We start from the raw sequence: 14648 nt of genomic DNA on the forward strand, positions 1-14648 counted from the left end.
CACTCAAATCAGGCTCATCAAGGTACTCAACCCTCAGTGAGCAGCTCATAAAGGCGCGCGCCAAAGCAGAAACAACGAAAGTACACGCCATTTTCGCCCAGAGAGAAGCAGAGATGAAAGCAGAATCTGCACGCAAAGAAGCAGAGATGAAAGCAGAATCTGCACGCAAAGAAGCAGAGATTAAAGCAGAATCTGCACGCAAGGAAGCAGAAATTGAAGCCCTTCAAAGGAATGTGAACATGTGGCGGCCATGGCAAGGCTAAAAATCTTTGAGCAAGCTATGGGTGGGAGCCAAGAAGGCAGCGCCAGTTTGTGTGATCTCGACACAGAAGACTCACTTAAGCGTACAAGAGATTACGTGCTGAGCCAAGCCGACGAACTGCCAACTACCATCAACATTCCCGTCAGTGCTAACACTTCTCCAGAGCTTCAAGACACTGATCCACCTATAGCTTCCAGCCTTCCAGGTCAGTCCAATGCACCTCAGATTTTCAAGCCTGAACCAGCTTCATATTCCAATGCACAGCCACACCCTGCGCATCAGCAACCTCCGTATGCCCATGTCTACATGCAACCTAACATGCCGGCAAGGCGCTTCACTCCCAACAACTATGTAGTTCCAGCCCCGTATACAACAGAGATTGTACACACCAAACCGATCACTGGTCTAAACGCCTACGCCACTCCATACTTTCCCATGTTCCCGAACCAAGAAGCTAAGAATCACGCAACCAGCACCATGCAGTCAGCAAATGTGCCCCCAACGTCGGAAAGATCAGACATGTCCAACTTTGCGAGGTACATGATCCGCCAAGAACTCACCAACACCGGTCTCACAAAGTTTGACGACCAGCCCAAAAACTGCAGAGGGTGGAAGTGTGCCTTCAAAACTGCAACGCGTGACCTCGGCATTACAGCTGCTGAAGAGCTGGACTTGCTAATCAGGTGGCTAGGGCCACGGTGTACTGAGAGAATCAAAAGACTCAGATCCGTCTACATCAGCGACCCAACAACTGGTCTCGCAACCGCATGGGACAGACTAGAGAAAGGCTTCGGCAGTCCTGAAGCAATTGAAGATTCATTGCTGAAACAACTATACGACCTTCCCAAATTATCTGGCAAGGATGCTTCAAAGTACCAGGAACTCAGCGACCTGCTGTCTGAGCTCCAGCTGGCCAAAACAGACACACACCTACCTGGCCTCAGGTACCTGGACACTGCTCGTGGGGTGAAACCCATAGTCGCCAAGTTACCTTACAACATGCAGGAAAGGTGGACTACGGTAGGAACAAACTATAAAAAAGAGCACCAAGTCTCCTTCCCTCCATTCTCCTACTTTTGCGAGTTCATCAACGGCATCACGGAACGTAAGGCAGACCCCAGCTTCACCTGTGGAGAACCCACCGGCTCCACTTCACCAGCTCCCGGATATGAGAGCCCTCATCAAAATGACAGAAAACGTAGGGGCCCAGTATCAGTCAAGAAGACCGACGTTCTACCACCTACACCGTCAGCACCAGACAATGGCACTGAAGGCGGGAAGGCGGAAAATTCGAACCGCCAATGTCCTATTCACAAACTGCCACACCCCCTGAAGAAGTGCATTGGCTTCAGGAAGAAACCCCTTCAAGAACGAAAGGAACTCTTGAAAAGGTTTGGGGTATGTTTCAGGTGTTGTGCCTCTTTAGAACACCTTGCCAAGGACTGTAATGTTACAATTAAGTGCATGGAGTGTGACAGCACAGATCACGTACAAGCGCTGCACCCATCTCAGCCTGATCCTGCACCTACACCTTCTCCTACCACAAGTCATAGTGGGGAGAGTACAGGCCAAGCTGCAAACCACCTCACAGTATCCTCCTCGTGCACCGCAGTCTGCGGAGAAGATCTCTGGGACAAGTCTTGCGCGAAAATATGCTTAGTAAGGGTATATCCCAAAGGTCACCCAGAAAGGGCCGTGAAGGTGTACGGCATCCTGGATGACCAGAGTAGCAGGTCACTTGCCAGGTCTGAACTCTTCGACTTGTTCGGCTTAAAAGGAAATGCCTACCCTGACACACAAGGTACTTGCAGCGGCATCTCAGAAGCTTGTGGAAGAAGAGCCAGTGGTCTCGTGGTAACATCTCTTGAAAATACCGTAGAGATACCTCTACCGACACTCGTCGATTGCAACCAGATACCGGCTAACCGGGAAGAGATTCCAACACCAGAGGCAGCTCTTCACCACCCTCACCTGAGAACTATCGCCAGCAAGATCCCACCTCTTGATCATAGTGCAAAAATCCTGAGTCTGATTGGAAGGGACATCCTCCGGCTACACAAAGTGCGCCAACACATCAACGGGCCACACGATGCGCCATTCGCTCAGCGCTACGACTTAGGCTGGGTGATCATAGGAAACGTCTGCGTAAGCAATATGAAGAGTCCCAACGCGATCTCCTCCTACAAGACGCACATCCTCCCAAACGGTCACGGCACTCACTTTCAACCATGTCCGCATCACTACGGGGTGAAAGAGAGGCTGAGCGACACCAGGTGGCGACAGCAGCCTCCCGACTGCGTGGACACATATCATCTCTGGGATGACGACTTCGGGTCAACAGCGTTCGAGTCTACAAACGAAGACAACAAGTTGACTCTGATGAGAGAAGACAAAGAATTCATAAAGATTATGGATAAAGAGTTCTCTCAAAATGACTCTAACAGTTGGGTAGCCCCATTACCCTTTCGGTCTCCAAGGCCAAGGTTGCCAAACAACTCCCAGCAAGCAACCGCAAGGTTCTCCTCTCTAAAACGCACCTTGAAAAGACAACCAGAGATGGAGAAACACTTTGTCGAGATTATGCAAAATATCCTCGACAGAGATCATGCCGAACAGTGGCACCACATTCCCACCGAACAAAATCCAGCTGACCAAGGAACGAGACTCATTGCTGCGTCCAAACTCGGCGACAACATGTGGCTGACACCTCCAAGTCTCTTATACGAGGAGACCTGCGATAACTACGCCGACAACATGTACGAGCTGGTGGAACCAGAATCCGACAAGGAAATTAGACCAATCGTCTCCGCTCGCTACACTTCAGTGACATCAAAACAGAAGTTGAGACCTCATCGCTTCGAGCGCTTCTCAAGTTGGTCATCTGAGGTACAAGCCGTAGCTTGTCTTATTCACATTACTCACTGTTTCACCGACTACAAGTCTTCAACGTGCCACGGCTGGCACATGTGTGTGATTCGTCCAGTCACCGAACTCGTGCTACTTTTACCAAAGGAGGACATTACATGAACTAACTTTGTTGTTGGACACTGCCACGGTGGGGAGTGTACCTTTCCTTACCCCTGCTGTACGGAGACACAACTGTCCGTGTCCAATGAAGCTTGAACTTTCCTTTGGATTAAAACTTTACCATTGGATTATTGGGTTGGAGGAAGAGTTGGCATGTTTGCGGCTTCCCCAATCTGAAGATGGGTTTGTTGAACTTGGATTCATTTTTACATTTTTCTACTTTTTCATTTTAACGCAAGGACAATGCATCATCAACCAAGCATGGACTTGAATTCAGTGCATTACTGTTGCGTTTTTTGTGTTTGTCTCTTTTCTCGTTACAGGTTTCGTGACATCGAGGGACAGGATCGACTCCTTACGTCGTAGAAGGACTTGTGAAATCATATGATTTCAGACGGGGAGTGTTGTGTCCCATGAATGGGAACAACCTGTTGTATATATTTCTTGCAGTGCATATTTTTCCTCCTATCAGGAAATTCCTTACTGTTACTAGGTAGATTAGACTGTATGAAGTTTGTCCCTATGTTCCTCCCTTAGTTGGCATCTGTATAGAAAGCTCTTCCCTTCTCCTTCAGTTTAGTCTAGAGGAATCATTACTGAAGAGACATGTCTAAAACCCTGTACAGATTATTCCTTTTCACCTGCCTTTACTTTGTACTTAATACAAGATTCTAGAAGAAAACTACAGCGTTTCTCCTTGTCTTCCTACAAGTCATCATTTGGGCTGAGTTAACACTATGTGTGGAAGCCGGTAGAGTGAGTAAAATCATACAGTTATCTAAGGGACTGATAATTAGAGCGGTTGGATTCATTGCTACCAGGAAAAGACAGAAAACTCACAGACCTGGAGGACTTTTCCAAGGAAGAATAGATCCCTCAAACAAGAACTGAAAGACCTTTGGCTGCTACAAAAAGCATTTACAAGCTGTGATACTTGCCAGAGCGAGTGCTACCAAGTACTAACCATGCAGGGTGCCCAAACTTTTACATTTGCACATTTTCCTTTTTTGTTAATTTTAAAATGCAAAAATATATTTTTTTTGCCTAAAATACAAAAGAAATATGTCATCTTTAACTTTATACTTTTTAGAGATCATTTTATTGTCAACATGCTTAACTGTTCACATTTAGTCATTTTGACTAGGGGTGCCCAAACTTTTAAATGTTACTGTATGTAATGTGTTTCTGTGTGCTTGTGTATAAATCCACCATAAACAATTATTTTTAAGCATTATAACCAGGGATGAGCGAGTATACTCGTTACTACTCAGTACTTGCCGAGTAGTTCGGTATTCGGGATACTCGTTACTCTGCGAGTATCATTGTAATTACTCGTTAGGAGTATCGTGTCCAATGTAAGTCAATGGGAAATGTGAGTAATTGTCTGCTGGACCTTACACAGCGGTCTGGGGGCTGAGTAAAAGGCTGAAATGGATGTATGATTGTTTAAAAGCCGCTGGCTTTTTTAAGCAATCAGCTGATGCACGCTCCCCGCCTGGGTCCTTCGCTCCCTGGTGCTTTGCTCCCCGCTCCCTGGTACTGCGCTCCCCGCTCGGTCCTAACTTAGTATTGGGCAGGGATGTGGTGGGGGAGTGAAGCATCGGGCAGCCGGGAGGGAAGCAACAGGCAGGGGAGCGAGGCAGTGGGGAGGAAAGCATCAAATGGGAAAGCCGTCAGTGAAATCTGGTCACCGGCACGGCGTTGCATGGCTGTCACACTGCTCCGGCAGCTTCTCCTGCTTTTGAAAATGCCGGCCGCTCATTATTCTATCTAATATTCACTACTTCCCCCGCCCACTGATGCCTATGATTGGTTGCTGTCAGACAACCCCCCCCACGATAAGTGACAGCTGTCTCACTGCAACCAATCAGAATATATATATATAGTTGTGCACTCACTCTAATTTTGTACGTTTTTTAGAGGTGCTAGTGTGGGGATATGAGAATTCTTGGAATATAAATATAAGTATAACACTGCACACTACCTATTTAGCAATAAGTTGCAAGAGACAGTGTGACGCCCTGGACTAGCCAGGTAGTCACAGATAGACCCCCCGCACTACACCTTTCCCCCAATAAGGTGTCATCAGCCAACCATTGAACCCTAGTCAATTAATGGAACATACAGTTAGGTCCAGAAATATTTGGACAGTGACACAATTTTCGCGAGTTGGGCTCTGCATGCCACCACATTGGATTTGAAATGAAACCTCTACAACAGAATTCAAGTGCAGATTGTAACGTTTAATTTGAAGGTTTGAACAAAAATATCTGATAGAAATTGTAGGAATTGTACACATTTCTTTACAAACACTCCACATTTTAGGAGGTCAAAAGTAATTGGACAAATAAACCAAACCCAAACAAAATATTTTTATTTTCAATATTTTGTTGCGAATCCTTTGGAGGCAATCACTGCCTTAAGTTTGGAATCCATGGACATCACCAAACGCTGGGTTTCCTCCTTCTTAATGCTTTGCCAGGCCTTTACAGCCGCAGCCTTCAGGTCTTGCTTGTTTGTGGGTCTTTCCGTCTTAAGTCTGGATTTGAGCAAGTGAAATGCATGCTCAATTGGGTTAAGATCTGGTGATTGACTTGGCCATTGCAGAATGTTCCACTTTTTTGCACTCATGAACTCCTGGGTAGCTTTGGCTGTATGCTTGGGGTCATTGTCCATCTGTACTATGAAGCGCCGTCCGATCAACTTTGCAGCATTTGGCTGAATCTGGGCTGAAAGTATATCCCTGTACACTTCAGAATTCATCCGGCTACTCTTGTCTGCTGTTATGTCATCAATAAACACAAGTTACCCAGTGCCATTGAAAGCCATGCATGCCCATTGCATCACGTTGCCTCCACCATGTTTTACAGAGGATGTGGTGTGCCTTGGATCATGTGCCGTTCCCTTTCTTCTCCAAACTTTTTTCTTCCCATCATTCTGGTACAGGTTGATCTTTGTCTCATCTGTCCATAGAATACTTTTCCAGAACTGAGCTGGCTTCATGAGGTGTTTTTCAGCAAATTTAACTCTGGCCTGTCTATTTTTGGAATTGATGAATGGTTTGCATCTAGATGTGAACCCTTTGTATTTACTTTCATGGAGTCTTCTCTTTACTGTTGACTTAGAGACAGATACACCTACTTCACTGAGAGTGTTCTGGACTTCAGTTGATGTTGTGAACGGGTTCTTCTTCACCAAAGAAAGTATGCGGCGATCATCCACCACTGTTGTCATCCGTGGACGCCCAGGCCTTTTTGAGTTCCCAAGCTCACCAGTCAATTCCTTTTTTCTCAGAATGTACCTGACTGTTGATTTTGCTACTCCAAGCATGTCTGCTATCTCTCTGATGGATTTTTTCTTTTTTTTCAGCCTCAGGATGTTCTGCTTCACCTCAATTGAGAGTTCCTTAGACCGCATGTTTTCTGGTCACAGCAACAGCTTTCAAATGCAAAACCACACACCTGTAATCAACCCCAGACCTTTTAACTACTTCATTGATTACAAGTTAACGAGGGAGACACCTTCAGAGTTAATTGCAGCCCTTAGAGTCCCTTGTCCAATTACTTTTGGTCACTTGAAAAAGAGGAGGCTATGCATTACAGAGCTATGATTCCTAAACCCTTTCTCCGATTTGGATGTGAAAACTCTCATATTGCAGCTGGGAGTGTGCACTTTCAGCCCATATTATATATATAATTGTATTTCTGAACATGTTTTTGTAAACAGCTAAAATAACAAAACTTGTGTCACTGTCCAAATATTTCTGGCCCTGACTGTATACGCAGTATCAGGGTACATCACAAATAATGTGGGTTGTTTTTTTTTTGCTTTTTTTTTTAGAAAGCAGATAAGAAGAATGATAAGAAAAAAGTATGATATAGTATATAGTGGATTCTCACTTAATTTGCTTGTAATCATGCATAACAGGACCAAATGTTTACTGACACCTGTTTATTGCTTGGACATAGGCTATATTTCAAACAGCCAAGTGACCACTCTAAAGAGGCTTAACAGATCTCCACATTTGATCCTGTTATGCATGATTACAAGCAAATTCGGTGAGAATCCACTATATCATATTTTTTTCTTATCATTCTTCTTATCTCCTTTCTAAAAAAAAACAAAAAACAAAAAAACCCCACCTCATTATTTGTGATGTACCTTGATACTACATCTATGTTCCATTAATTAGGACTATCCTTGCGTTATGTTCGTAATTGTAAATATAAATATTACATAATTGATTGTATATAGCACCATCACTTATTTTGTTATTCTATTCTTTCTAGCGATTAATTGTGACCAAGGTCCAGGAGGACCGAAATGTCAACAAAGAATCTCAGTTAATGCTGTTGTAAATAAACTATGTGTTAATCTTGCATGAAAAAATACTGTCTCTTGCAACTTTTTGCTTAATAGGGAGTGTGCAGTGTTATACTTATATTCACTGCAACAAATCACAGCCGCTGGTGGGTGAGTGTATATCGTGCAGTACAATAAATAAATAAATAGTTTTAAAAAAACATGTGGTCCCCCCAATTTTGATAGTCAGCCATGATAAAACAGACAGCTGGGGGTTTGTATTCTCCCCCTGGGGGGCACATAGTTATTTGCCCCCATTGTAAAAATAGCAACCGGCAGCCGCCCCAGATTTGGCACATCCATTAGATGTGCCATATTTGGCGCTTACCCGGCTCGTCCAGCAGTCAGACGTGCCCCCACTCTGAATGACAGCTGTCTGCCTGTAACCAATCACAGCCGTCGGTGGATGAGTCTATTTCGTGCAGTACAATAAATAAATAGTTTTAAGAAAATGGCGTGCCGTCCCCTCAATTTTGATAGTCAGCCAAGATAAAACAGACAGCTGGAGGTTGGTATTATCCCACTGGGGGGGGCATATAGGTATTTGCCCCTACAGAGTAAGAATAGCAACCGGCAGCTGCTCCAGATTTGGCGCATCCATTAGATGCGCCATATCTGGCGTTTATCCCGGCTCATCCCAATTATCCTGGTGCGGTGGCAATTGGGGTAATTGATGGGGTTAATGACAGGTGATAATTGACACCTGTAATTAAGCCCTGGATTGGTAATATTTAGGTTTTGATTTTGATAAGACCTCCATATTACCAATTCTGTAATTAAATAGGTAATAAAACTCACACACACATAGAAATCCTTTATTTCCCTAGGGGGTAGGCCCTGCATCCTGCTGAGGATGCAGAACCTTGTAGCTCCCTGATGGCTTCAGGGGCACTACACATTTTTTTAGCATTGTGATTTTTTTTTTATAAGTGGAAAGCGGCAGAGAATGCCACAGTCACTTGACTTAACTACAGCATAAAATTTCTAAAAACTACAAACCATATAATGTAGAAAAATTCTTGTTGGTTTTAATTTTTTTTCAGACCAAGGTGTGCAACATAAAAAAGCATCCTGACTTTGCCACCACAGGACGATGGGATGTTGTAACAGAATGTGATGGAAAGCAAGAAGTGGGAGTTTTTGATGGCATACTTGTCTGCAGTGGACATCACACCTTTCCACATTTACCGTTACATACTTTTCAGGGTATGAAAATGTAATATATATCAAAATCTTTTGTTCAATTTAAAGTGTTATTTAAAATTATTTTAATAAGAATATATTTATTTAAAATGTTATTATTTAAGATAGTTTTAAAAAAAAAAAAAAAATCTACTTTCCATCTATTTACATATTTATTTTTCATTGTGATTATTCTGATAATTTATTCATCTTTTTGAAACACAACTTCTTTTATACCCTCAGGGGTACTTTGCACGCTGCGACATCGCAAGCCGATGCTTGCAATGCCGAGCGCGATAGTACCCGCCCCCGTCGCAGCTGCGATATCATGGTGATAGCTGCCGTAGAGAACATTATCACTACGGCAGCTTCACATGCACTCACCTGCCCTGCGACGTCGTTCTGGCCGGCGACCCACCTCCTTACTAAGGGGGCGGGTCGTGCGGCGTCACAGCGACGTCACACAGCAGGCGGCCAATAGGAGCGGAGGGGCGGAGATGAGCGGGACGTAAACATCCCGCCCACCACCTCCTTCCTTCCGCATTGCAGCCGGGACGCAGATAGGAGATGTTCCTCGCTCCAGCGGCTTCACACACAGCGATATGTGCTGCCGCAGGAACGAGGAACAACATCATACCGTCGCTGCACCGGCATAATGGAAATGTCAGACCCTACACCGATGATACGATAACGACGCTTTTGCGCTCGTTAATCGTATCATCAAGGATTTGCAGACTACGATGTCGGCTGCGACGCAGGAAGTGCGTCACTTTCGATTTGACCCCACCGACATCGCACCTGCGATGTCGTAGTGTGCAAAGCCCTCCTCAGTCCTGCTGATTTTGGTCTGTGGTATTCCAAGGTCGACCCCTGTTTCCTCAATCCAGCTCCTTGTCCATTTTGCTTCATAAAGCCCGCAGGGAAGAGCCACGAGCTCTGGACCTGCAGGAGATGATTTCGGGTATAAGACTGGCCCTTGCACCTAGGCCAGCGTCCTTCTCCCTTCCTGGTCAGAAATCCTCTCCCCTTTCTACTGTCTGACATGACCACTTTACATTCCTATGCTCTTCCCTCAAACTCACTCTTAACCCTTCCGTGGTGTCTGAACTATCCTTCCATAGTATACTAACTGGCCACTAGATGTCAACATTCTTATAATACATGTGCAGTGCACTCTGCCACATGCTAAAACCTATATCTTATCTAAAATCTGTCCAACTGTTACATTCTACTTACACTTGGAATCACATTACTTTAAAAGGAACCAACCAGTAGGATTTTTATATATAAAGTAAAACCAGTGCTATACTGGCTCTAGGATGCTGAATGGAAGCATAGGTTTTGTTCAGAGATTGGATGTTTTATTTCAGAAATATGTGCAAGTAAAGTTCCAGTAATGCACTGCTATTTGATTTGTGACACCCTGACAAAATCAAGTTGTCACAGAAAACTGCATCCATCTTCCAGATGCAGGATTCTCTCCTCCTTGGCCTTCCAACACAACCCCACACAGGTACATACACCAGCCACAAAAACCTAGTCACCCCCCCAGGACAATAGGGACACACCAGTGGGCAGGGCCAGGCAGATGGTGACGCCCACCTAGGGGTTCTGAGGTGTCAAGGGAAGGGAACAAGAGAGTTGAGTCAAGCAGTGGAAGTGAGAGGAGTGAAGTGGTAGTCGGGGGTTGTAGCTCCTGGACTACCTGACTACCTGAGCTGACTAGGTGGCAGATGGCAAAGCAGGGCCACAGGCGATGGAGAACCGGTTGCGGGAGACCTTAAGTGGATCGGGGCAGGGTTGTAGCCTGCCGGTGCCAACGGCGGGAATCCGGTCCGGAGACCGTCCACAGTCGGGGTACCTGGACCCTAGGGCAAGGACAGCTGCAAGCACCTTTCCAATTAACCAGCAGGGGACAAGATTCCAAGTCTTGTCCCACTAACAGCCCAGATAGAGCGAGATGGGCCACAGCTCCCACGGAAAAGTCACTGGGAGCGGACTTACCCCGTTTCATGTGGACTAGTCAACACACAAGACAACAATACCAAAGTGCAAGAAGAAGGGCCCCTGTTCTGTCCACCAGTGTGCGGGACCCAAGCACTCCCCTCCCAAGGCCACCGGTTTCCGGCAGTTGGTTTACTATCTGGACTCTGCGTGATTTTATTCAAAACTGGAGTACACCAGTATCATCTGGTCCAGCCCTGCAGACTGCGTCCCAGCACTCCACCTACACCTGGGCCCCGGGACAACACTTCCCCTACCCGTGGAGGGGATACCATCCTGCTGCCCCGCTCCATCAGTCCCGGGTACCAAATACCAAGGTAGCAGCGGTGTGACCAACAATCACCACAGCCCACTGTTGGCGTCACTGACAAACTCTCCCCTGTAAATAACCCCCTTTTTCACTTGTGGGCGACGGATGGCGGCAAGAGCCCGGGTCCGGCTGCCACTCGAGCCAATGCAACCGCCCGGATAACAACGTCTCGAGCAGCCCCCCCTGCTGTGGTCTGTCCCCCGCCCACAACAGAACTTGGCGTCACGAACAGGATACTTACCCCATCCACTAACCTGGGTGAAGTGCGCCTTTTCTAGACTGTTGACCCGTGAAACGCTGACATTTTTCTAACCGCCGCCATCTTTCCCGCCATTTTGGCGCCAAAAACAACAACCTCACCACCTTCATCCCCGAAAAGAGTGCAAGTCTGAAGCTCCGCCCACCTTCCTGTGAACGCAGCCGGAACCCGGTGACCTGAGGAGCAGGAAGCAGCAAAGGACAGTGGGTCCCACGAGACTGCTGTTGAAAAACAAGGGGGAAACACTGGAAAGATGTCGGCGCCTGATCGCAAAGCCGCGGCTCCCGCGATAGTGCAAGATGACGGAGAAGTAGCGACGCCCAAGGGGCTAGAGCCCCTGCTCATTTAAATAGGGAAAATGTAAGTAATAAAACATATTTTTATACATTCATATTACACAATATTACAACACAGGGATGGGTAGGAAAGGGTTATTAGGCCACATATCAGACTGCTACTAGGTTAGAATGCATAAGGGACCTGACAGGTTCACTTTAGGGTGGCTTTACACGCTGTGACATCGCTAGCCGATGCTAGCGATGGCGAGCGTGATAGCACCCGCCCCTATCGTTATGGCGATATGTATCGATCACTGACGTAGCGAACATTATCACTACGGCAGCGTCACACGTACTTACCTGCTCGGCGACGTCGCTGTGACCGGCGAACTGCCTCCTTTCTAAGGGGGCGGTTCGCTCGGCGTCACAGCGACGTCACTAAGCGGCCGCCCAATCAAAGCGGAGGGGCGGAGATGAGAGGGACGAACATCCCGTCCACCTTCTTCCTTCCTCATTGCTGGCGTGTGGCAGGTAAGGAGAGGTTCCTCATTCCTGCGGCGTCACACGTAGCGATGTGTGCTGCCGCAGGGACGAGGAACAACTTCGCCCCAGCGACAGCAGCGATAATTGGGAGCGGAACTCCATGTCAATGAGGAGCAATTTTGGACGTTTTTGCAACGATCCAAAATCGCTCCTAGGAGTCACACACAACGAGATCGCTACAGCGGCCGGATGTGCGTCACAAAATCCGTGACCCCAACGAGATCGCTGTAGCGAAATCGTAGCGTGTAAAGTCCGCTTTAATGTCATGTTTCTTCTTTTCCTCTTGTCTTATTACACCTCACTGAGCAATACTATCTAGACATGGCCTTGTTCAGTCAGGATTTCAAAAAGTAAAAGAAAAGGAAGAACTGCACTGTGTGAAAAGTTATTCTTGAGCAGTAAAAGTCTAAAAGAAATTGATTACAATTCTTCAGTAGATCCCAAAATAGATATGTGGCTATGTATTGCAATTAGGGATGATCGAATACCTCAAATATTCGGCTTCGCAAATATTTTCCGAATAACTGTCCGCTATTCGATTCGATGCACGATGTAAGTCTATGGGAAGCCCGAATAGTACCGAATAGTTGTTATTCGGGTTTCCCATAGACTTACATTGCGCTTTGAATATTCACGAATAGTCGAATAGCGGCGAGGTATTCGGAAAATATTCGCAAAGCCGAATAATTGAAGTATTCGATCATCTCTAATTGCAATCTAATATTTACTGTAACGCTGTCAGCTGTAGTCAGGAGAAATATGACCACTGAGGAAGGATTCTCCAGTCGTAATATTTGTGTTACCCCACAATTAACCACCTGTAAATAATACACGGACTGCATGCCACTTGGTTCAAATTGGCCACAGCAGCTTTTATTACCTATTATTTACATTCTAACACAAGGGGGCGCTATCCAACGGGCGACCCCCAACAAATAACAATAGGTAACACAGTAATACCAAAACAGTATATATAACCCTGGTAGGCCCAGTCCAGGAACCACTCTTTACCCCAATATCCCTGGCCACAACACAGTGATCCAAAGATGAGGTATTAATCACCCACGGATTAATACCCCCAAACTTTTGAAGAACCCCGTGCCTGCAACATCCCGGAACCCAGAGCCACCATGCCAAACAGTGTCTTTCGGTCCAGTTACCATTCCCTTCAAACCGCCTCTAGACCAGACCTACCCCCTGCTGCTGTGACAAAACAAATCAACCCAACCGGATTTTTTCACTTCACAACAAACAACAACAAGGCACCTCTGTATCCGCACTCAATCATCTCACCACACTGTACTCAAGCACAAGGGAGGGTGGGCGGGGATCAGTCTTTGTCCGAAAGTCCAAAAGAAGGTAAGACAAACCCGCCTTCTCTTATCAATCCTCGTATACTTCTCCTCTTCCTCCCAGGACTCCTCCTTCCCACCAATCCCATCCTTCTGCTTCCTACAAATCCTCCAATTCCTGTCCCTATTAACTTCATCACTCCTTCCCTTCCCTCTAGTCATGTCGCCCCTCCACCCTATGGGTTGCATGGCTTTCTTGACCATTGAGGAAGGATTCTCCAGTCATGATGTTTGTGTTACCCCACCATTAACCACCTGTAAATAATACATGGACTGCAGGCGACATGGTTCAAATTGGCCACTGCAGCCTTTATTACCTATTATTTACATTCTAACACAAGGGGGCGCCGTCCAACGGGCGACCCCCAACAAATAACAATAGGTAAAACAGTAATACCAAAACAGTATATATATATATATATATATATATATATATATATATGTACATATATAAAACCCTGGGTAGGCCCAGTCCAGGAACCACTTTTTACCCCAATATCCCTGGCCGCAACACACCAACCCAGAGATGAGTTATTAATCACCCACGGATTAATACCACCAAACTTTTGCAGAACCCAGTGCCTGCAACATCCCAGAAATCGGAGCCAACATAACAAGACAGTGTCTCTCGGTCCAGTTACCATTCTCTTCAAACCGCTTCTGGACCATACCTATGTGTCGCCCAGGGAAGGGGTACTCGGTCCCGGGTGGTTGCAAATAGGAATGTCACTCTGGTGGCCGTTGCCTGGTCCCGTGCCCTGGGGCTTCTCTTGTAAAAGGGATATTATTTAAAGTAGGGGTGAAAGTTAGTGTACGTGACGCCACCTGCGGGTTGCGGTTAAGGGCGTAGAACCACCGCTGCTGAATGTGGGTACTCCCAGGGCTGGTGGTGGTTGCAGCAATGATGTTGGGCCCTCCGCAGGTAGAGCCGTGCCTGGGAGATGGGGAGGGCAATAACGGAGACCACACAAGGTTGTAATTAACAGTCTCTACTCACTCAGACCCGTGGATTACTGGTTCAGGTCCCATGGAGTATTAGTGCCAATGTAATAACCCAGGTTGCTCTGTC

The 14648-nt window shown here is 46.3% G+C and overlaps 1 protein-coding gene across 1 annotated transcript in view; it reads left to right on the forward strand.

The window, feature by feature from the left end:
* LOC142249964 (flavin-containing monooxygenase 5-like) overlaps window positions 1-14648 on the forward strand; it is a 255743-nt gene that overhangs the window by 76378 nt on the left and 164717 nt on the right. The window contains exon 3 of the mRNA XM_075322000.1: window positions 8695-8857. Within this exon, the coding sequence (XP_075178115.1) occupies window positions 8695-8857 (163 nt within the window). The remainder of the gene's footprint in view (window positions 1-8694; window positions 8858-14648) is intronic.

The sequence above is a fragment of the Anomaloglossus baeobatrachus genome, chromosome 8, assembly GCF_048569485.1.
Source record: "Anomaloglossus baeobatrachus isolate aAnoBae1 chromosome 8, aAnoBae1.hap1, whole genome shotgun sequence".
In the NCBI taxonomy this organism is placed as follows: Eukaryota; Metazoa; Chordata; class Amphibia; order Anura; family Aromobatidae; genus Anomaloglossus; species Anomaloglossus baeobatrachus.